The 23973-nt window shown below is 38.6% G+C and overlaps 1 protein-coding gene across 2 annotated transcripts in view; it reads right to left on the minus strand.

Moving 5' to 3' along the window:
- Positions 1-23973, minus strand: part of KCNQ5 (potassium voltage-gated channel subfamily Q member 5) — a 279890-nt gene that overhangs the window by 82522 nt on the left and 173395 nt on the right. For both annotated transcript variants that reach the window (XM_066547411.1, XM_066547410.1), the window contains exon 2: positions 5228-5318. In XM_066547411.1, the coding sequence (XP_066403508.1) occupies positions 5228-5318 (91 nt within the window). The remainder of the gene's footprint in view (positions 1-5227; positions 5319-23973) is intronic.

Genomic DNA, 23973 nt, shown 5'->3' on the forward strand with positions numbered 1-23973 from the left:
AGCATTGTTGACAATATATAGATACCTCCTGCTGACAATATACAGATATCTCAAGAGTTTTATGTGCAGTGTTGTGTTCTGTTGTTAGGAAATAATTTTTTTGGTTACTTTCATCTCTCTCTCCATAGCTACAGTGTGTACTTGTTTGTTAGAGAGCTTTGCTGGTTGGTTGTAAGTGCCAACACTGCCTTCTGAGAGAAGAATTAAGCTTTGAGGACAGTCACTGTTTATAATAACTCCATCTTTTATTTTAATTTTTTGCTTTCTGTCAGGCTTCCTCAAAATAACTTTTAATTTCAGCAAAGTGGGTCCAGCACTTTAATTTCCAGTGGAAAGTCTGCTCTGTTTCTACACAAAGATTCACAAGCAGTTGTGATGAACTCCTGTCCAAATTTTTATAACAACAGTCAGCTTGGACCTAGTCAAATCTGTGTACATAATAGGAGAGCATCAATTTAAACAGCAGCGATGTGAAAATATTCATTTTTTTGTGGTAAGAATATTTTCAATGCTAACAGGGAGTTTCTTATTACATGATTGATTTTTTTTCTCATGTTATTATTAGTGTACATGAATCCAAACAAAACTGAAAACATGAAGGTTTTGACCTTATCAACATTAGAGTTCCCTCTCTTATTCTGTCTTTAATAGAATCAGTGTTGTATATCTAATGTAATTTTTTAGAGATTCCTATGAGGAATTTTGAAATTTCAAAGCTAAGTTTTGATTTGGAAAATAAAACACTAGAAATCAGTATTTCTTGAGAAATACTGATTTTGAGTTTCGACAAACTCACTGATTTTTTAACTCAGGGATAAATTAATCTGTTTTTCTCAGAAGAAGACTCAAGAAAATTCCAGTAATATGGTCTATACCTTACTGTTGTTAGAAATGTATCTATAATTGAAATCTTTCAAGATAATTTTTTTCTTTTTATGCCTTGATAGCTGGTCCTATAGAGCTTTCATTAAGTCCTTTTTCAAGTCTGGTGGTCTTTTATCCAAGTATAGCAAGTGGCACAATAACAAAACTGAAAAATGCTTTTTAAAAAATTTTTGTTAATTGAGCACTATCCATCTCCCTTTTTAAAATCCACTCTAGCCAGCTTTACAATGCTGTAGTGGATTTGTATGATTACCTTCCTGTGGATGGACTTCCTAGAGCAGAGACAAACTGGGGCACCTGTATAATATGTTTTTAAATCAATGGATATCCTCTTTCTTTTATGCAAAAATATTAAGAGAAAAAAATCCTGGAAAGATATTAATTGCTAGAAGCACTTGGTAGACTCTCATTTTGGGTTCATGTGTGTGACCATAGTACATGCAGAAACCAGCTTCAGCCTGTGCACGCTGTCTGCTTTAATATCTTTGGGAGCTATTTCTGACTGAAGAATGTGTTCCTAGAGTACATTTTCAGAGGCCTTTATTCTACAAATCTGGGTACAGCTTTCTACTGCAGCCATTTTCAGAGAAAACCACAAAACAGATTTGATAGAACCAGTCCTGCAGAAATTCACTTGCTTTTTTCAATCTACCCATCTTGATCAAAAATTAAAATTGCAAAAAAAAGAGGATGCTTTCTCACTTCACATAAAAATGATTTTTTCCCTATGACCTCAATCTGAGTTTTAAGCCAAAAGTTCTAAGATAATCAAATACAGAAATAATATATTATGCCAGATCAAATGAAGCATTAAACTGATCCAAGACCTTTTTTTTTTTACTTCTCAATTAGTCATATCTTCCTGGGTCAACTCAAATTATTTTATTAGTTTTCTTGCATTGACAAGCAAACAAACAGAAGTGAACCAGAAATTCACATAACTTTCAGCTTTAGTTGAAAATGAACTTAAAATATAGGGAGTTTGGTCAACAGAGTGAATGACCTCCAGTTCCAGATAATATTCCTTCTTGGCTATCTTCCCCAAAAGATTTGATTTTGCCTTCACAGTCTCAGTTTTACTGCCCTTGTGTTTATTATTTGATAAAGTGCTAGCAAATATAATTGTAGATCAGCAACGCACCAAAGATTATTTTCTTGCTGTGTTAGTTGGATTTTTAAGCTGCTTGTGGTTTATTTTGATGCTGAAGTAGATTTTTATCCTACTGCCTGTCTGGGACATGTCACTGCTACAACTCAAGTGCCAGAAGTTGTGTGTAAAGATGAGGCTAAAGCATAATTTTCATTGTGGAGTTTTATCTGATGATCTCCTCCTTGTTACTCTTATTATTTCTGGACACAAATCTAACCAAATTAATTATTGATTCAACAATCCAATGTTTACTGTATGGAACACGCACTTAACTTATCTGCATGACTTTCATGTTAAGCATAAAATTCAAATATTAAAGGTGTTTCCCTTGACAGGTTTCCTGATAAGGAGAAGAAGCCTTGGCGCACAGCACTACTTGTGTGGATGCCAGAATTGAAGCTGGGTCCAACACAGCACAGCAGGGCAGGTTTGCCTCAGCTCTGGTAGCAGAGCTCAGGCATTTCTGCAGCCCAGATGAGTCCATTAACCTCTGCTGAAGCTCAGAAGCCCTCAGCTATTATTGCTTTCCTAAACAATGATTTGCTTTGAGCTATCACAAATTGCATGTTTCCGAGAGAGTATTTGGGATGCAGTGATTAGGAGATATGTTCTCTGCTCCCTTGTAAGGCACGGCTCGGGCAGATAAATGGAATTGACTGATTCGAGAAGAATAATCTTCTCAGCTCCTCTGGCCTTTCTGAGAAGGAGGAAAAGGTTGGCTCAGCTCATCTACACTTCCCTCTTTAATCTCCCTGTGCAATTGTGAATAGCTGCAATATGTCAAAAGCCAGTGCACGCAGCAGCTCAGGTATTAAGTTGGAGGAACATTACATTCGCTTTTTAGCCAATTAACATGGCTGTAGGAAAGACCATCTGGAATAAATCTGCAAAACAAACAGTTCACAGAAACCCAGCAGGCAGCTATATGGATCGTTATATCTGTACGGTACTTCATTAAAAAATGAACATGTATCTTCTATTTCGAGCACAATGCACAAACAGTATTAAACCAGACCTGATAGGGAACACAGCTGTCTTACTAAATGACACATTTGGAAGAGCTGTGTGAATCACTGCAAGGAAAAGGTTGTGAAAACTCCAGTGACTGCAGTTAGGCATTGGCACAGCCAAAGCAACTGCTCCTGAGTTAATGTAGAAATGTATTGTCCTCTTGCTTTGTAGTTGCAAAAGTTTGTTTTGGTAACATTGTTAATATCAGCTACTGATCAGTATGCAGAGGAGGAACAAACCATGCATCAGCAAACTGCTCTAAAGCAGTCAGCTTTAGCCTGCTTCTGGAACATCATACTTTGCTGTGTTCATATTTTTCTCCATTAGAGACCCACAGCAGGAGATGCAAAATTCATTGTCACTAGGTTTATCCCTGCCAAAGGTTTGCTGAACACAGTAGGTTTTATTGTAGAAATGCTGGATGAGACTAGTATTGATGCTTCAAGGATCAACTATCCACCCTCTTCCTCCTTAAAGCCTATTCCGTGTTCAGAGGATGCCATGGGATGTACAGACAGAACAGTTAGGATGGATAAAGCTCATCTTTGAAGCCATAGCAGCAAAAGCACAGAAGATTCCCCCAGCAGACACTGCTCAGCTGATGGACACCTCTGCAAGGACTGGTGTAGCAGCAATCAGAGCTCACCACACCTCTGTCCAGCACTGGGAGCAGGCCAGGCATTCACAGAGCTCCTGCACATTGTGGCTCCTGGGAGACCAGTGACATAGTACAGGGAGCCAGCCAGCTGAGGAATCAGCACTGCTAAGAGTACCAACACAATCAACAAATATGTGGCTCACGGGAAATGCATATTTTATGTCAGAACAAATGGTATTCCTGTGACCAATTTGCATAAGTATACAGGAAAACGGATTACTTGCCACAAAAGCCTCTTCTATTACAAATAGGGTATTTTCAGACTAATCAGATTTTCCTGTTTTCTATACCAAAAAATCCTAGCAATTAGTGTACCAGTTACAATAATATAACTAGCTGCAGAACATTCAAACAGACTTCCATTTACCAAGTGTTGCTCAGATTTGTAAATAATGGGTTTAGGTATGAGTGTAAGTTTAAATCTGACCATTTTTAGCTGGTTTAATGCCACCTGATCTTTTCTCCAGAGAAAGAAAAAGCACTAATATGGCTAGGAAGAAAAATGCAACATTTAGCACGGCTCCCCCTAATTAGCCCTGCTAAGAAATCATCCAATGGATCAAAACACCACATACCTGCACCTAGTCTGCTCTGGACATTTAGTTCAGGTATTTTGATGCAGTGGCCCATTGTGCTGCAAAGACATAGCACGCAACATAATTATCAGCCTGCTCATGCCATAATTAATTAGGCAGCTGCTCTGAAGACCAGAGCTTTTGGATATACACAGTAATGACAATTAAAATGTTGGCATTTGTCAACAGTTACTTCACCTCAGGTGCTACCTAACAAGGCACAGCCTGCTGAATGCATGGAACTGAAATAACCATGGTAACTCTGGGTACATGGTTACATTTTAATATCCACTACTGCCTATCCTCAGGCCACCACTTGCAGAACTAAATGGCCCATCAAGAAGCAGATGAATAACGTGTCCTCCATACAATGCATGAAAAATGTTAAGCACTTTTAGGGATTAAAGCCCTTTTCATTTACCTCAGGAGGGAAAAGGGAGAGATAAACATAATACAATAGCATGTATTATGAAGAAATAATGAAACTACCATATCCTACTGCAGCAACTGCTACTAAAATGTCAGTATCTACCAATAGCTAGCTCAAATCTGTATCTAAGATACCAAAATTAATTCCTATTTTAAGTGCCTCTTACTACATACTGACTTTATAAATGACAGCAGCAATATCAAAGGTCTTTCATGCTCAGTCACTGCCAAACCATGGTAGAAAATGTATCTGTTATAAACCACAGTAGTTCTCAAGCAAAGAACGGGATGCACTACCATACTTTATTAGCACTGTCTTACTATCTGACCTGTTTTTAAATAAAACAGGTGGTGGAATCCTCTAATTTATCATTTTTTTGTCATTCTGAAGAAATGTCTGATTTTTTTTTCTAAATGCTCAGTTATTGTATTATGTTACTTCCTCCATGGTGAGGGAGAGGATTTGAATGTATACTAAAGTATCTGTAAAACTATCTTGTATTTAGAATTTTCACTTACCAAAATGAAGAGACAACCAGAGGCAAGTTTTGTGTGTTCAGGAATAGTAGAAAACACGGACAAAATCAAGCAACCAAACACAAGGAGAAAACTGAAAAAGAAAGAATATTAATAATTGTTAATATTTTACAGTACCCTGACCCAGTATGTATATTGTTTGTACTTCACCAACATTAATAGAAGACTGTCTCTGCACAGTCTTCATTAGTAGAGGGGAATACAGCTACCACTTAACTCAGTTCATTAAAGACATTGGAATAATATCCTGTTAAATCTATTAAATCTATATGTTTCTAAGCAGCACGGCTAGAATTCAGAGAAAAAAGATTTTCTTGGTAAAATGACCCAATATCCAAAGATGCTACTTTTTGTATCACAATCCTCTACCTTCATGCAATCCAGATAATTTAAGCATCTTTAAAGAGAGGTTTCCAGTGGGAGGGTTGTTTCCCAGGTCTGAAAAATCATTTCTCCCACAGCTGACCACAAACCCCTGCTGCATAAGCTTTCCAAAGAGCTAAGTTACACATTGCACCTATCTGTCCATCAGAAACAACCTCCTTCTGAGCAACAGACTTAGTGTTCAAACTACCTGAAGTGAGAGGCAGAGCTATGGCATCACTGTCCTCAGTGAACAGGCTCCATTCTGGGAACAAACTTAGTATCATAAAATCCCCTGAAGAACTTAAAACAATTACACAAGCCACAAGCCAAGCAGTTACAATCAGGAAAACACGAACACAATTTTAAGTTTGCATGAGCCTGTATGTTTCATGATACTGATGAAACACACAGGCAAAAAAAAAAGTAAATCTTTTTGTGAGGAAGATCCAAACAAATGGTATCATTGCAGAAATTCTTGCATATCCCATGTCCAACCCTCAGCAGTCACAGCACATGTGTTTGCAGACATGAGCAGGCAGAACTGGTATTGGCCTGACACATATACTGTTGGTGGTAAGGATTATCCTTTCCCCTTGTACTGCTTCACCCACAACACCACTGTGCTAATGAAACCATCTGTGAACTGGATCAGAAATGAGGTTCACTTTACCCACAGTATCATGAACTGACTAATCAGCACCCAGTAATAATTGATTCTACCAATGTTCTGCTAAATTCCCTCTTAAAACACAAGTCATGCAGCAAATTGAGGCAACCAACAAAGAGCAGGTCTTTGACTTTTGTCTGAATTGCTGGGACTCATTAGCTGGTGTTCCAACCCCATGAACAGATACTGTAATTATGCAGATGCATATCCCTCTCTGCCCTTGTCTTGACCCATGAGCCTTTCCTTAGACTTTCTCTCCTCCATCCAGCTGAGGAAGAGGAATGACAGGGAGGCTTTGGTGGGCACCCAGTGTCTTCCCAGGGTCAATGCACTGTGAAACCTCTGCCCCCAAAGATTGCAGAACTTGTCTGGATAAGGCCATGGTCTGACTTTGAAGTGAGCTCTGTTTTGAGCAGGAGGTTGGACTGGAAGACTCACTGAGGCTTTTTTCAACCTACATACTTCTGTGTTTCTAACTACTGGATATAACATTAATATAATATTGCATCTGCATACACATGAGCTTCAGGAGCTATGATTACTTTTTCCCACAGAACATACAGACTTCCCATAGTGATGCAATAGAGGAATGCTATAATATATCAAATACATGACATAAAAATATAATTCTAGTCTTCAGAATTTCTAGTAGAAAATCTCCATCTGCAATGCTATAAGGCTTTGGAGGCATATTTTGTAGCATATCACTTAACTGCTGGGTAGAAGTTCTACTCTGAAAATCAAATATGATAGGAGCTTGCATATAAATTATATTAAGGACTGTAAATAAAACAGTATCCAGGAGGGTAAAGTGCACACTTGGCATACACCATTGGCAAGTCTTATCTTTTGGACTAGAGACAGGTGAAGATCAACACATGCTTCAAGATTTAATAAAAAACTCATCCAAGACTCATGCAATCCCAGGCACAAGTACAGACTGGGTAGACAATGGATCAAAAGCAACCCTGGGGAGAAAGACTTGGGGGTGTTTCTGGACAAAAAGGTCATCGTGACTTGGCAATGCAGCCCAGAAAGTCAACCACATCCTGGGCTGCATCAAAAGAAGAGTGGCCAGAAGATGAGGAAGGTGATTCCCCCTCTCTGCTCCTGTGAGACTGCACCTGGAGTGCTGCATCCCACCTGGGGCCCTGAGCACAAGAAAGACATTGACCTGTTGGGACATCTGCCAGAGGAGAGCCACTAAACTGATCTAAAGTGTTGGACCAGTTCACCTGTGAAGACAGGCTGGGAGAATCAAGGTTCCCTTGCTCCAATCCCCTCAGAAGTGAAAGCTCCAGGAAGCCTACCTTAGATCAGCCTTCCATTACCTAAAAGGGGCCTGCAGGAAAGCTGGAGAGGGACTTCTCACAAGGGCATGTAGTGTAGGACAAGGGGCAAGTCTTCAAGCTGAAGGATGTAAGATTTAGGTTAGATATTAGGAAAAAATTCTTTACTGTGAGGGCGCACTGGAACAGGTTACCCAGAGAACTTGTGGATGCCCCATTCCTGGAGGTGTTCAAGGTCAGGTTGGATGGTGCTTTGAGCGACCCAGTCTAGTGGAAGGTTCTCTGCCCATGGCAGGCGGGGGTGGAACTGAATGATCTTAACATCCCTTCCAACTCCAAACCATTCTGTAATTCTATTTTTCTATGATTCTATTTTTCTATGATTATGTGATTCTATGATAAGTGACAAAAATCTATCTTGTGAGCAATTCTTCTCCCCATCACTCCACTTTATAAAAATGGCAAAATCTCATAGAACATTACTGGTAGTTTCAGCTGCTACAGCCTTCAGATGCAATCCCCCTATAATTACATCCTACTGACATAGGCATAAATGTGGTTTCTTCTCATTAAGGCTTGCAAGGAGGGCAAAATAAAATTAAGTGACTAAGAATTTACAGTAAAAGAATGTAATTTCCTTTTGCTGAATTTCTTTAGACCTGAATCAATTAAAATGACATTTGCTTACTTCCTTTGTGTTTAGGTATTAAAAATTTCTTGTTTGATTTTATTCCTGTAATACCAACTAAATTGGAAGCCCAGTTGTACTGGGTCTTATCCAAACACACAATACCAGTTTTCACTTGGAAGAGATTTCTTATAGCACAATTATGGAAAACAGACACAGCAGGAAAAAAAAAAGTTTCTTGTTCCCGTATCACAGTTGGAGACCATGGCACAGTAAAGGTAAGGGACTTGCCTAAGGCTACACAGAAAGTCTTTACATGTGGAATAAACCTGATCCTTTTAAGTCACGGCCCAATCCTACACAAAACCATCGTCCATTTACCCACCACTTGCTTTCCACAGTCTGTCAGGACTATGATTTAGAATATCACTGTGGGCAAGGTGTTTATTCACAATAGATGGGAAAAGTGAGTCAGGAGAGGGAATGAGTACAGTTAAGCAGTGTATTAATCAAAATAAAAGCAAATATTCAGGAATGCCAGGTGCAATGTGGATTAGCACCTGGTTGACATAGTTCTGCAGTTTATCCATTGAAAAGCAGAAACAATCCTCACAGCAATACGTAAAAATAGTCTCAGAAAGAAATTTTTCCAAAATTCTATTACTCTTGCTCCCAGTTTTTCCAGAAACCCGAAAGGCATGGAGCATCATCATTACTACTACTACTACTACTATTATTATTATTATTATTATTGAACAAAATAAAAATCTTTGTATTTATCCACCCACATATTCAAATATTGCCCCTCAGTCCCTCATTCCTCCACCCAACACTGAACACTTCTTTTAGTGCCCCTCAGCACATTATGTCTAAAATGAAACTGTAAGCACTTTTATAGAAGGGAGAAACCCAGTCCCGCTAGCCTGGCAAAATGAAAAGCATACATTTAGGTGCTGTAAAACACAACACTAGAAAAAAAAGTGGAATATTTTCTGTAGTTTATATATCACTGAAGTGCTTTTCCTTCAAAGTAAACTAAGAGTGAAGATTCACTTGCTATGTTTTTAGTGCAATCTGTTTACTCAGGCCATGCAAAGGAAAGCACCTCTCCTTTTTCCCAGCTGGAACTGAAGGCATGGAGGCTGCAGCAACAACTTTCACCTGGCTGAATGTTAAATGAGGATCTGCCCAGCAAAAAGAAATCCCTAAGGCTCAAACATCACAGTGGTCAAAGTTTATCAGGAATTGTTCTTTCCTATTGTGAATTATTTCTCCAGTGCCTGATGAAGTGTAGATGATTGCATTAAGCCCTGGATAGTAATTTGATAACCCTCAATAGAAGAAAAAGTATTTTCCCATGCCATCATTTGTACTGTGTGCTACAATACATTCTGTACAAGACCATGCTGCTGTAGGTAGAGAGTAGTAAAAAGCAAAACACAGAGCAATTATATTTGGCCTCTAGTGATTCAATCTGGATCATATAATTGTTCAGGCTGAAAAAAACAGATGGTTTTTCCTCATGCATTCAGTATAAGACAGTAAAACTTATGCCTTAGGCAGCAACTTCCCATAAAATTATTCAAGTACTACCATAGCCTTGTATTTTATGAAAAGCAGCAACTTCCATTTTGTTTCAGCAGTAATCAGTTTTGTTGCAGATCCTTTCATCTTGTTCCCTTGCTCCTGAAAGCATATACTAATTGGAAAAAAGCCAGTTTATGAAAGATAATATAAGTCAGAAGCTTTGATATTTAATCAATCTGCCTCTCATAAACTCTTCTAATTGGTTAATTAGGACCTACCAAGTCTCCATTTATATAATTTTCAGCAGAATTTTACTACTGTTTGATTTAAGGTCTGTTCGTATGGAAGAGGATCTTCAGCTTAAAGCAATTGTTAAAACATTACTCAAGGAGTATCATGAGGAGAAAAAATACGCCCTGGGAAGATCTTTAAGAGCCATTTTGCTACATGACTTACTGCTAGAGTTAAAATAAACAAAAGTTAAACATCTGCAAATTTTTGTGGCCTCTTCTGTAAATAATAAAAATATATCACCGTTAGAGTGGCATAATTAAGCTATTAGACCACCAGAGTTATTTTCTAGTATTAATTGAGGTCTGATTTAATCTCCATACAGGTAAGGGCATTCAGAATTATGATCAAACCTGTTTGCACACCATTGGCAGTGCCATTATCCTGGATTTTGTATGGAGGTTAGAAAATGTTTGAAAGCTTTTGCTAACTCTTACTACAACCAAAAAAGGACTTCTTACTTTTCCTCCTGGTATACTAATGCAATTACTTGCAAATTTAAAGGAAGTTGTTTGCCTTCACGAGGTCTGAGTCTTCAAAGAAGTTATTTGAGCCCCTCCATAAGTAATTCTTTCCACAGCCAGGGGCAGTGGCCATGCTTTCTTGACAGTGATCAGGATCTTGCTGAGTACCCAAGTGCTGCCTTTACATAAATAAAGTTATTTAATCCTGGAATACGTAAAAATCTGTGTGAGACATTAGATAAATAAATGTGCTGAAGATTATAGTGGATGGATAGCATCAATAGATACATTACAGGTTTAGATAAATGGGTAAAATACCCAGAGAAAACCCTATTAAAAAAGGAAGGAAAGACATTCTTTCACAGCACTGTTACACTTTCGTGGGGACTATTAATTTTGGTGAGCAATTCTCACAAAAAGCAAAAAGACAGATATGCCTTGGCCAGATGTTATTATCACTCTCAAGCCTCTTGATGTGTGAAAGGGAGAATTTACAGATTCAGTGTCCCATGCAGCTGCAGGGGAAGACAGAAGAAAAAACATCATCTCCTGGGCCAGGAGTTTGGCCCAATTTTATACATTAACACCATTTTCAAGGCACCAAGTTCCCACAGAGGAGGAATTAATGCATGTTCTTCAGCTGAGGGCTGGTGCACCACCTTCCATCCCAGAAGAGATGTGAGTGCTCAAGGCAGGAAGGCAGCACAAACCTGACAGCACCTCAGCCTCTGGCCCTTCCTGGTGCCTCTGAGCAGTTATCAGAGCTGGGTGGGAAGGCCCTCTCTGAAAGCATATGGAAAGAGAAACACTGAAGCATTTTCCTAGCTTCAGGAAGAACTGAAAATGAGAACGTCATCTAATGCAGGCATGAGACGGACATTTACACAGGTCCCGTGGTATCTCCCTAAAAAAGTAATCTTTTCAACATTCCTATAAAACAGATAATGCACTGCTGACATGGTGGAAAAGAATACAGTTTAACAGTTTTGAAAGTGCAAGCCATGTGGATTAAATTTTCCATCATTTATAGTTTCAGTATGACTTGTTTATGCAAGAAAATGAGATATGACAAAGGTTATTACAATTTGTTAAGAATGTTTGACAAAAGCTGCATGGAGAATAAGTGTTCTTCCATAGAAAAAGCTCATAAATTTCTTCTGTAGACTTCCTTTAAAATGACTTGCACTTCAACCTTTTCTTCAAGTGGAAGAGTTTAGCATGTTGAGGGCTTGATACTGCACTGCCTTCTACAGAAATAGTACAACCCTGGCCATGGAGAGGTAGAGTATGAAGACCTCACAGTCTTAGAGTGGGAAAACAAACTGGATTGGAATCCTAATCAATAACTTTTGAGAAGAAAAAAGTAGTGCAGCAAACCTCTCTTTTTATATATTCTTTCTCTGGGTTAATTGCTACCTTTTTCAGAAATATAGAAATTTGAATGGAATTTCATGTCTGACTTTTTAAATAACTGATTATACTGCTGAAGCAACTTATTTAGAAAGGTGAGTTTTGTCAGGCTGCAGTGGATAAATTTTGTTTTAAAAATACTTTTCATTCCAGTGTGGGATGATTTATTTTCTCTAAAAATTAGGACAGTTTATCAAGAATGAAACAGTTTACATTTGCAGTGTGAAAAAAGGTGTTGTCAACCTAAATTGCTCTTTTCTGGCATATTTTTAAGGAATTGTATTTTTAGCAGGGTCTGCTAAGTGATTGTATTTGCTTCTATTGACAAAGCAATGAAGAGGCTATAACAGGGGATGATATCAAAACAAAGCAAATCATATAGCTCAGGTACCTATGGGGCACAAATAAATGTGTCATTAAATGAACATTTGATAATCCATTCCATCATAGACAAAAAATAAAACATCAAGGTAAGTTTCTCCAGGGTTCTAAAATAGGAGGCATTGTACTTCCTTGAGCAAGCACATTCACTCAAAAGAAAAGAAAAGAAAAGAAAAGAAAAGAAAAGAAAAGAAAAGAAAAGAAAAGAAAAGAAATGTAAAGAAGAAATGTTTTTTTTAGTGCTCAGAGTCACTTGTGACCTAGATATTTTCTAGTTTTATTTGCTTTAACAGGACATAAAAAAAATTAAGAATAAAGCACTTGCTCCTCCAGATTTTAACTATTTTAATGATTGGGAAGCATTATACTGATCTGCCTCAAATCTGTAGAAAACGACAAAATGCTACTTTTATCACTCTCAAAGCACAGGTCTTTTTGTATACCAACATTTTAAAATGTGAATGCTTAATTTAGTAAATCAAATCTGTATTTAGACAACTCTGTAGGTTTTTAATTTTGCATCACATAGCTCCAACACCCAGTGACAAGTCTGGTAGCTTACATAGCAACCTTTACTTGACCACAGATACTTCACAAGAAAATGAATTAAAAATAGGAATAGAAATGATGTTGTCTTTAACACTGAATACAGGTTGCAGAACTTCTATAATTTTTTTAGAACATATACAAAATTAAGAGAAAAACTTTATTATAATGAAATAGAGAAAATTTAAAGAATTACAGTATGAAGCTGGGGAATTGAAAACCACTATATAACCTTTTCTTTAAAATAATTTTTCTATTTCAGTTGATTTTTTTAACCTTTTTCACAACCTAGGGCAAAAGGAAGTACTCAAATAACATTTTTCTGTAAAAGTGCTTTCTAACATAGTGTACTTAGATGTATTGCTAATGAGAAAAATAATTCTTAATATAAGAAACGTATAGATGTACTAGAAAGAAATGTGTTCTCCAGCATAATCACCAGCATAATCCACTATAAAATCAGCTTTTTGGGTCTTCAGGATTTAAGATAAAAATATTGCCACTACCTTTGGTTGGGTTTTTTAAGTAACAGAGCAAACTTAAAAGAACAGAAAGATTGCAGGACTGCTGGTTATTTTTTATGCCACAAGAGCTGCCTGTTTGCTTGGTGCTCATCGGTTACCTTCATCACTGAATCGACCGTCGGTAGCCAACAGGGCCAGCACTGGCTTTGGCAGCCAAAACTAAGAAGGAAACACCCTGTGCTGGGAGAAAAATGGCCTGCCTACCCCATCCTCTGGAGGTAATCCCACTCACTGTGACTCAGCTGGATCCCTGAGTAATGTGAAAGGGAGCCACACTCCCAATGGCTGCTGATGGTCTACACAATTAAATGCTGAGGGCTGCCATTAGAGTGATTTTGGCCTGGGTAAAACACCTCTTTCCTAGGCAGTTCCTGGGTCTGGCCTGGGAGTTACCATGTATCTGGATTAAATTTTTCTGTGGACTTCCCTGTACATCTTTTACTACAGATGGGTACTTCTGGATAATTGTGTTGAAAAAACACTATCAAACCTATTTAGCAAATCAAGCCTATTTAGCAAATCAGCTGTGATTTACAGTGAGGATATTCCACATCCTGAGGATATATCCCAGCACCAGCCTGCCAGAGTTCTAGAAGTGTTTGAACAATGCTCTCACGCACATGGTGTGATTCTAGGGGCTGTCCTGTGCAGGGCCAGGAGCTGGACTTTGATGATCCCTGTGGGTACCTCCCAACCCAGCATATTCTTTGGTTCTGTGATTTCAGTACTGTTTTACATCTTAATCAAAGGTCAAGATAGGGAGAAAATATACTGAAAATTTAATCATTCAAATTCAGGCTCCTGATTGACATATTTTAAAAAAAACTTGTGATTAAGACAATTAGCCTGGCTTGATTATGAGAGATTGATACTGTGGGAATCACTCGAGTCAGCCGTGTATTTTCACTTAAAGTATTTCATCCTATTGAAGAGCTCTGGAACAAAATCAATTTCCTACTTTCTCTTATTTTTCTCCTGTAGTATATTATCTACTGGATTTTGCTTTGATTTTACATTTTGGTTTTCACTGATATATAGTCAACAACACTGACAATGAGGGAGTTTTTCAGGGGAAAGGACACTCAAAGGCAGTCATACAAAGATACTGTACTGTGGTATATGAGCAAATGGGATTTCTTTTCACTGTGTCTCTCAAGAAGGCATCTTAGCAACCCTTGGCTACTTCTACAATTTTTTATCCTCCCAGACATGTGAACAAAGAAGTACCCACAAATTCTCCAGTAATAGCTTTCCAGGCTGCAAAATAACACGGCTGGTCTGGCAGCAATGCTCAAGGTCATGATATATATGAAGAATCTATGGGATACTTGGCTTTGTATGGGGATTCAAATTTATTTGCTGTCATTAATTGTGGTTATCTCACATATTAACCAGAATAGCAGATAAGAAAATAAAGCACACTTTAAAAAATATTTTTTTTAAATGAAAAATTATTTTAAGTAGAAACATCTGAACTTTGAGGTGTATTATACCACATCATTATATCAGCCTGTGGTGACTGTGGGAGGAATGGAACAAAGTGATAAAAAAATCAGAGATACTAATTAATCTGATGACTTTATGATGCTTCAGTTCAGGAAGCTGATTAAGACAGGAATGATTTGTCATATTTAATACACTGAAATACAGAAGAATATCTTTGAGCACTCCATTGTGGAGTGTTAAAAAGGAGAATGAGGAGGCAAGAGCAAGTCTGTCCTGAAAAAACCCATATATTCATGATGGAATTAAAAAAAGAGTGGTAAGCATAACAGTATTTACCTATTTAAGGTAGCCCATGCTACCTTATAGCCCCAGTGTCCCTCACAGCTACAACAGAAATCAAAGCAGCCACAAATGCCAGGGCTCATTAAATTTGGCAGAAATATGCCATAATGTTATCAAGAATTGCCATTTTAAAAAATTTCTTCAATGTACCAAGATCTAGGTCTTCTTTCTCTAACTTTATTTACTCCTAGCAACTAATAGCTGGGTTTTGGTTTTTGTTGAAACCTTACAGTTGACTTCAGTGGAAGCATGGCTTGTGTTGGGAATTATGAGCTGACTCATAAATATTACCAGCGCAGAGAAAATCCTGTTAATTTCCTATCATTTTCTCCCAGTAGTAAACAAGGATATAAATGGAACACAGAATATTTTTCTAACATAATGCACTGTTAGTATTAAACTTACTTCTAAGAATCAATCACAGCACTTTAGCTCAAGGGTGTTCAGTTTTATACCACACCATTAGTCTTGTCTTCCTTAATCTAAATAAGTCCTGCACTTTCTGGAATCTGAAGTGCCCTTTCTTGTTGTTAGGCAGCAGTACTAACAGACCAGAACCTGATGGCAGAAGCATGTGAGATTGCAAAAGAAGAATCCCATCTTACAAGGTTCAAATGACAATGAAAATTTCATGAGTTTAACTTACTCACAGCAACACTTATCTTCTTTCTAAGCTCATCCATATAATATTGACAGGAAAGAAGCACAAAGTCTCAAAACTGAGGGGGCAGTGGGGTGTCCACCTATTTTCTCATATGCCTAAGTTGCTTTGTGTTTAAAAGCAAAGAGCAGAAACACATTTTGTCAAGCACTAGGTCTTGCTGGAGAGGGTACAACAAACATCTTGTTGCTTTGTATCACACACTACTTTGAGAACAGAAAACTTCTTGCAGTGCTGTTTAGGTCTTGAGACCTAAAGCAAGATGTAACACTTTTCACAATAAGCCTTTATTCTGTCTGAGTCTCTATAGTCAAAGCCCAGTGATGTGACTCATTTATTCTATTTTTCAGGGTCTTTTATCTCATAATCACTACAGCTGGAAAGAGTATTACATCATTTCTTCCATGCACCAAAGAAGATGTTCTGAAGCCCCTGCAAGGTGGGGCAGCAGAGCACCAGCAGTGACTGCAGTGTGGAAGGGCAGCCCCTCTGTGCCCACCTCTGCTGGGGTGTCCCTCAGGCTGCTGCTCACACCTCTGCCTTCCATGGGCCAAAGCTGTGCCTAAGCACTGCTTTGGCCACAATAATGCTTCTGTTTCAATAATGAGTTGTTTTATTAAATGCTGAGTTGCAAAGGTCCTGGAACAACCTTGAGCTTATGCAGAATATTAAATACACAGTGATCACTTATTTTCCATATGGGGAAAAACTTGCCCTTTGATCTTAAACATATTAAAGCTGCTGCTTGCCTGTTTGAAACAATGCATCAGGGTGCTTTTCCTTTCCAACATTTTATCATGCAGTGGCTTTCACTTTTTGCCAAAATTTTTCTGCTCAGAAATTTGTGTGAAACAAGTTTGCATTTGTCAGATATATTGCAGGCACAGAGATAGTCTTATATGAATTTCATTTTAGCAGACCAGTTTCCTTTCACACAGGATGATCCTGTAAGCACTTAGATATGTGTTTAAGGCCAGGCTAGATGGGGTTTTGAGTAATCTGATCTAGTTGCAGGTGTCCCAGCCTGCACAGGTGCATTGGACTCAATGATCTTTAAAGGTCAGTTCCAGCCCAAACGATTCTATGATTCTGTGATTCCACGTGCACAGTTTGAGCAGAGATGACTGTGAGTACATACTGCTGAGCACTGCATACTTCCAAGGCTGGAGAGGAAGCCCTGGAGATCCCTTTGTTAACCACACAGATGAAGTCAGTTTCTTGGAGCTTCAGTACACAAAGTATTAGCCTTCAGTAGTTGTATGGACCATACTAGTAAACAGGGTTGTAACTTCCCAGAACTGGGGAACAGGCAGGCATGCATCTCTGCTAGAAGGAGAAAAACACCTCTGTCAGTAGCAGGAGGTCCAGTTAGTTGGTATATTTCAGCTAAGAATGACTCCAGGCTCTTGGAGAGCCAAAGGAACACCTCTCTATGACTCCCAACACAGCATAATAATACTCCCTTCAGTGTACTCAGTCCAGACAACTCCATCATAAGACACAGCAGCGTTGTTCTCCTATATTAACAATGTGAAGCTGAGATACATGGTAATTTTGCCTCCTACAACTCGTAAAGGTTCACATTAAAAATCAGTACAGGGTAGGCAATGAAGAGCTTTTGCAAATTATGAGCCTCTGAGAGTCTAAATTTATAATTGTCTTTAAAATATTAACTGAAGTGCACAGGAGAAGTTTGGCAAAATTGATAATTTGTCCTTCCTAGGCTAGGAGTGATTTAAGCTATGTATGGCACCCAGAGAGAGAACTTCCAGCATAGCCAGGAATTGTTCTTAATTGAGATACACCAGCTGATTGCACCTCCTTGTAGTGAGAACATTGTTTTTCTCTTTCCAACAGAGATGCATGTCTACCTGTCTACTAATTCCTCAGAAAGCCTGAAAATGGAAGAGTGGATTCAGGTTGAGCCAAAACAATTTTATATATTTATGTGTAAAAAACAAATTCTGCTCTTTTCATATATTTTGTGATCCATTATGAACATTTATTTACATAGCTTTACAGAATGAATGTTGAACAGGACTGGTTATCTTGATTTAACTGAAAAATCATGTAACAGTATCCATCCATTCATATGAGAGCTCACAGATAAAAAAGTAACCTTATCAACCAAAGCAAGAGAAGATCATTCAGTCAAACCTTCCTATAAAACTGTATTAAATAAATTGCTTTTTATTATGCCCAGAGCATCACTGAACTCAGACAATCACAGGCAAATAAATAACCAATAACCTGTCTGTTAGAATCAGCATATTAATCTCTAATGAAACTATAGTTAAAATGGCTTCTTTTACAAAAAAAGTTCATAAAAATCACAGTCCTATGTTGGCTGGAAGGGACCTCTAGCAGTTATCTTGCAGAAAGCAAGTTAAATTACATCAGCTTGCTCAAGGTCGTGTCCAGTCGAGTGGTGAGTGTCTGCAGGGAAGGAGGCTGTGACCTCTCTGGACAGCCTGGTACAACACCTGACTGCCTGCACAGTTACATTTTTTTTTTCTTAACATGTAGTTCCAATTCTTGCATAAGAAACACTGAGCATCACATTACTCCTCAAAGTCTAATCATCAGGCGGTTTTGTTATTTTTTTTTTACCAGCTCACCAGACTGCATCACTCAATGTTAAGAACAAGCTGTCTTCATGAGCTGGGTTGTTGGGATAGTCTGCATTCTCATCCTTCTGGTGCTATTCTCTCATAGCTATTCCTCCTTATGCCAATAACTTCACTGAGTTTGTTTTTTTCCAGTTGTAAAACTAACATTAATCACAGAATCGCAGAATCACAGAATCACAGAATCACAGAATGACAGAATCACAGAATCATAGAATGGTTGGGGTTGAAAGGCACCTAAAGGTCATCTAGTCTCAATATCAAGACCCCTGAACTCAAAATAACTTCACAGTTTCCATTACTTGCATTTCTATTCTTAGCACTTTTTTCCCCATTATTTTGCTGGTTATTTTTTCCTGCAAGCACAACCAAGGTGGCTGGAAGGCTTTTGCACAAATGTAGACCATCAGAGAGAATTTTCTTTTAAAAAATGAATATTCACATGTTCCTTGGAGCTTATGACTGGGTGTGACCAGGAGTTCACTTAGCCAGGCTTCTGAAGAGTACAAGTGACTGCAGCACTTCTTGAGACTGAACTTTTCCATGGTTTTGGGACATGGGAAGAGCACAGCCCATCCACAGGACCCTGCAGCTGCAGGCATCATATGAAAAGGGCTATGCAGGCAGACCCTGGCCTGGCTGCAGAGAAAAGCAAAAATACCTACTGAGCCCCTGACAATTTGATCTGCAGGAAGAACTTTTCTTAACTCTAGATTTGATCTCTAGCACTTAAGAAGTAAAATGCAGCTTTTTGCTTCAGAGGAAAGAAGAGGGAAAAGTCTTTGATTGATTTTTCTTCACAGACCAAAAGAAAAAACTCCAAACCATCCCACCCAGTTGCTTTGCCAGTTGCCTCAGGAAGTCTGTGGCTGGCTAAATGTGGATCAGGTAACAGCTAAATGAAGCACTCGAAAGTTTCTCTAAATAATTTGATTTTTCCAGACTTTAAAAAAGAAAAGTCAGCTTGGTAATTCAAGTCCATATGAGTCTGCTTTCTCATGGAATAAAGTTTGCTATGAAGTTCTTTGCCATTTCACTGCCTGGACAACCACAGACCAAAGGCTGTCCAGCCCTTGAAGCAGTGGCTGGTAGCAGATATGAAAAGAAGACTGTGGAGGAGCCAAGCTGGTTCTTTACCAGCAGGCTGTGGCTGAGGGGCCTCCTGAACCTCAGACTGAGGATCTGAACAACTGAACCTGCTGAACATCTGAACCTGCTGCTATCAGGTTGTTAATCTCAGTTCTGGAAACTTTTAGCATGCATACAAACTGTGAATGATTTACAAAATCTAAAAAACAGCACTATGAAGATGTATGTTTTCATTTGTTCACCTGAACCTACTCCTTAGAACCTGCCCTGTTGTCACCTCTGTGTGGCATTCTGAGTGGCTGTCAATCACCATTCCTGTTAATTTAATCTGTTTGCATCTCGACTTTTTAAATCCTTATTGTGTGTTGATTTCAAATAAATCATTTTTCAGGAACTAGGGAAGTTACAAACAGAAGTGAGCTCTGATTTCCAAATTCTAATCCAATGACCACTGAACCCAACCCATGTCAGGCCAAGCAGGTTTGCAGCATTAATGAATGCTGGTGTCTATTTTCCATGACTCACAGTGAGGTGATATGTCTGGAATAATCTCCATCTGCCACCTTCTGTAGCTTCATGACCAGGTGTCTCTGTGGAGACAGCTGCACTACAAGGCTGAGCCACTCAAATGCTTTAACTGCATGTATAGTACCTAACATTTCTGCTGTGCACCACAGGATATTGTTGTTACATAAAGAGACACTGCTATTTCAAAATATGTTTATAACCTGCCTGATACAGAGGAGCTGGTTGGGACCACACAACTTAATTTTAAACTGCTTTTTTTTTAATTATTGCAGTTCTTAGGTAAGTCTCATATCAGATATATGGAGGAAAAATGGGCCAAAACACAGTTTTGGAATGGCATTACAAAATATCCAAGGGGAAAAAATCTCAAATTGGCAAATATATTGTGAAATCTGCCCATGAAAATAATGATACACAGAATGGGTCACAGAATCACACGGGTCAAGTTGGAAGGGACCACAGGGGGTCATCTGGTCCCACCTCTCTGCTCAGAGTCATCCCAGAGTATGTGGCACAGGAATGTGTCCAGAAGGTTCTTAAATATCTCCAGTGAGGGAGACTCCATATCTTCCCTGGGAAATCTGTTCTGGTGTCAGTCACCCACACATTAAAAAAATTCTGCTTCATATTCAGGTGGTACTACCTGTGTATCAGTTATTACCAATTGCCTCTTGTCTTGTTGCTTGGCATGACCAAGAGCCTGGAAACATCCTCTTGGCACCGTCCCTTCAGAAACTGACAGACATTGATGAGGTCCCTCTCAGGCAACTCTTCTCAAGGCTGAACAGGCTCAACTCTCTCAGCCTTTCCTCACAAGAGAGATGCTCCAGTCCCTTCATAGTCCTCTGCTCGACCTGCTTCAGGGGCTCCCTATCTTCTGTGTCCTGAGTAGCCCCACCTGGGCACTGAACTCCAGATTTGGCTCACTAGAGCTGAGTGGATGGGAGGGTTTGCCTCACTCGACCTGCTGCCAATGCTCTTTCTAATGCACCCCAGGATACCATAGTTCCTCAACAAACAAATATAAAAAGTCTTCAGCTCATTAATCTCTGGAAAAATCAAACTGCTGCTCGCAGTTTCAGTGACTCCTGGTCCCCCTAGAGTCAGCAGAAACTTGTCTTGCATATGGAAGACTAAAGCTAGACCTTGGGTAATTACTGCACAAATGCAAACAGCTTGCTTTTAAAAAATTCTTCTGTGCATGTTGAATGTATGTGTTAGATTTAAACAACATCATAAATGTAAACTGTACTTGAGAAAACTGTGCAGCTGGTAGAGTCCATAAAGATAAAAGAAATGTTTCCATAACAGTTAATTTTAAGTTGACATTTATATAACAAAACTATGGTAAAGCTATGTTTAGCTGAAGTTGTTTGCATATTTTGCATCCGTATCACCACAGGCTCTCTCCCTCATTTATATGGTTACCACAGTTTGGTAACCACATTTATTTAGCAGAGGCAACAGCTACCGCAAAAGGAAAACTGAAAACCAGAGAATTTGTAACATTTGGATAAACAAGCCATCAATCCTCGTGTTGTAACTAATCAACAACTGGATGTGTTCACTTTTGACTAAAGCAATTGGCCTGTTTTGAGTAACAGAGACACATAGCAGAGTTCGTACCAAGTTCTTGAACATTTAACTGTGAAAATACCCCAATTAATATGATTTTAGTTTCTCAGACAGAAACCCACTATTCTGAGATGTTTTCCTTAGCAACAACAAGGCCATAGAAATGTATATTTTCCAGTCCCATTGGCTTAGTAAGGAAAAGGCTTAACATAAGCAGATCCCTTCCTGACTGCCACTGCAATATAGAGAAGTTTTTCTTGATACACAAAAGGGGTACTTTTCAAGAGATGCAGAAATCAGCAATTTTCATGTTTCTGGGGTGACATCCCATCCCTAACAGAATAAGCAAGAGTTTTGCTGTCAACATTAATGAGGTTAAGATTTCCTGAATCAGCTGCTTTTTTCATAACAAATGTGTATCAGCTGCAGTAAGCTATAGCAAAGATGGGTCTTCACTGCACTAAAAGGTGTGAGGACACAGTGAGACCACAGCCTGTGTCAGCCTGCCAGGGTCAGCTTTAAATGAGCTAACTTGAGTTCTGACAAAGTGCAGCCAAAGCAGCTCAGAGGTTAGCTCAGGCTAGCTGGCCCATTATTCACCCAGCTTTCCAGACAGGCTGTGTAATTCATGCTTGTGCTCCAGCCTGGCACAATTACACTACTCTCATTCCTAGGCTGACTGCATAAAAAGTAGCTCATGAGTGTCCACAAAAGCTCCTGCTGACTTCACCTGAGATTTTGAAGGTGTAAGAGTGCAATGTACCGGACAATATTTAAAATTAATTTCTCTAAGGATCTCTTACAGAAGAGTATCATTTTTATCTTTGTCACCACACAGACTTTTATGCAGAACTTAGGAAAAGCAAGTTTTTAAAAAATAACTGAATATCTTTAATGAATGCTATGAAAAACCTTGAAAATTCCAATGAAATGGGAAATTCAGGGAAAGCTGTGCATCATAATCAGCAAATTCCAGGGCTTATACTTAAAGTGTCAATTAGGTTACATGACACCAGTAGACTAATGAAAATATATTTCTCACTACTGTTGGTCCTTGGAAATCTGTTAATAGAAGTGAATCCAAAAGAAATAAATTATACATCACACACCTTGATATTCAGTAAGTAAATGTCTCAAGAAGATGCTGAGGACACTGTTTCAGCCAGCACTTTCCACGTCTCCCTCCCTACTACAGTGCTGAGAATAACATCACAAGCAGTAATAAATACAGAACAGCACTAATCAGATTTGTTTATGAAGGGAAACTACTTTCTTAGTAAAACTTCCAGCTCTTTCTAGAAACCTCTAAAATTTGAAATAGTAAGTATCATTGCACAAAAGGGTCAACAAAGAAAGATAAACCTTGAAGTCAAAGAAACGTGTGCATGGAAGCAGTGCAAAATCAAGTCTGAAACCAAGATTCAGCTTTCTGTTGCAATGGCTGCAAAAATGCTTAGACCTGAGGGAACACTTTCTAAGGGTGTTTAGCTGCAAATGTGGATATATGTATTCAGTGAGATGTTTTAGAAGTTCCTCAAATTTTGCACCTTCTACAGTCCTCCTTCAAAATTTCGCCCAAGAAATGGGCCTAAGAATAGTTTTATTCTTTTTGCCCTGAAAGACATTTAGAGGATTTTGAATGTGGTTCTATGAATTACAATATGGCCTGACTACAGTTTAATAAAAATATTCACTTGTATCACACAGTATTGTGAAACAAAAGTAGTGATACATTGCTGATAATGGTTAAAGCTAACTGACTGCTAAGAAGAATCATCCCTAAGCAGAGTGATTGAAATGAACTGCTCAGCTTAAAATATCTTCCCATTGCTAAAAAATGCATTTTCCAGTATTAAATCAGAGAAAAGAGACTTTAGACTATAATATTTAGGTGGCAAGTTGTAGTTCCTTAAGCATGTCTGGAAAGTGTTTAGTATATAGGAAGCACAGTCTTGGATGGAGTCTCACAGGCTTAGATATGAGATTAAGAGCCAATTACAACTCCAAATTGTTTCAGGACATCAAATCCGTGTTTTCTCCATGTTTTCTCGTTCATTTTCTATCCTGCAGGCTTCTCTCCATGTTATTAACAGTGTGGGTGAGAGACCATTGGCTTCATTTCCCACTCAGACCTGAGTGTCACCCTGAGAGGAGTTCCCAGTGAAGAGACACTTGATGCTACTGAGCTGGAGATGGAGTGCAGGGAATAGCATTATATATACAGAGCCCCTAACCTTCACTTTGCACTTTGAAAACCTCGACAAGTCAAGAAATCTTTAGGCCATGCCCTTGTTAAGACAGCCTTGAAGACAAAACTGAAAGAAATTAAAGGTAGCATTTTATGTTGTATAATACTGGGAATAATGA

Source organism: Molothrus aeneus, chromosome 3, assembly GCF_037042795.1.
Source record: "Molothrus aeneus isolate 106 chromosome 3, BPBGC_Maene_1.0, whole genome shotgun sequence".
Classification (NCBI taxonomy): domain Eukaryota; kingdom Metazoa; phylum Chordata; class Aves; order Passeriformes; family Icteridae; genus Molothrus; species Molothrus aeneus.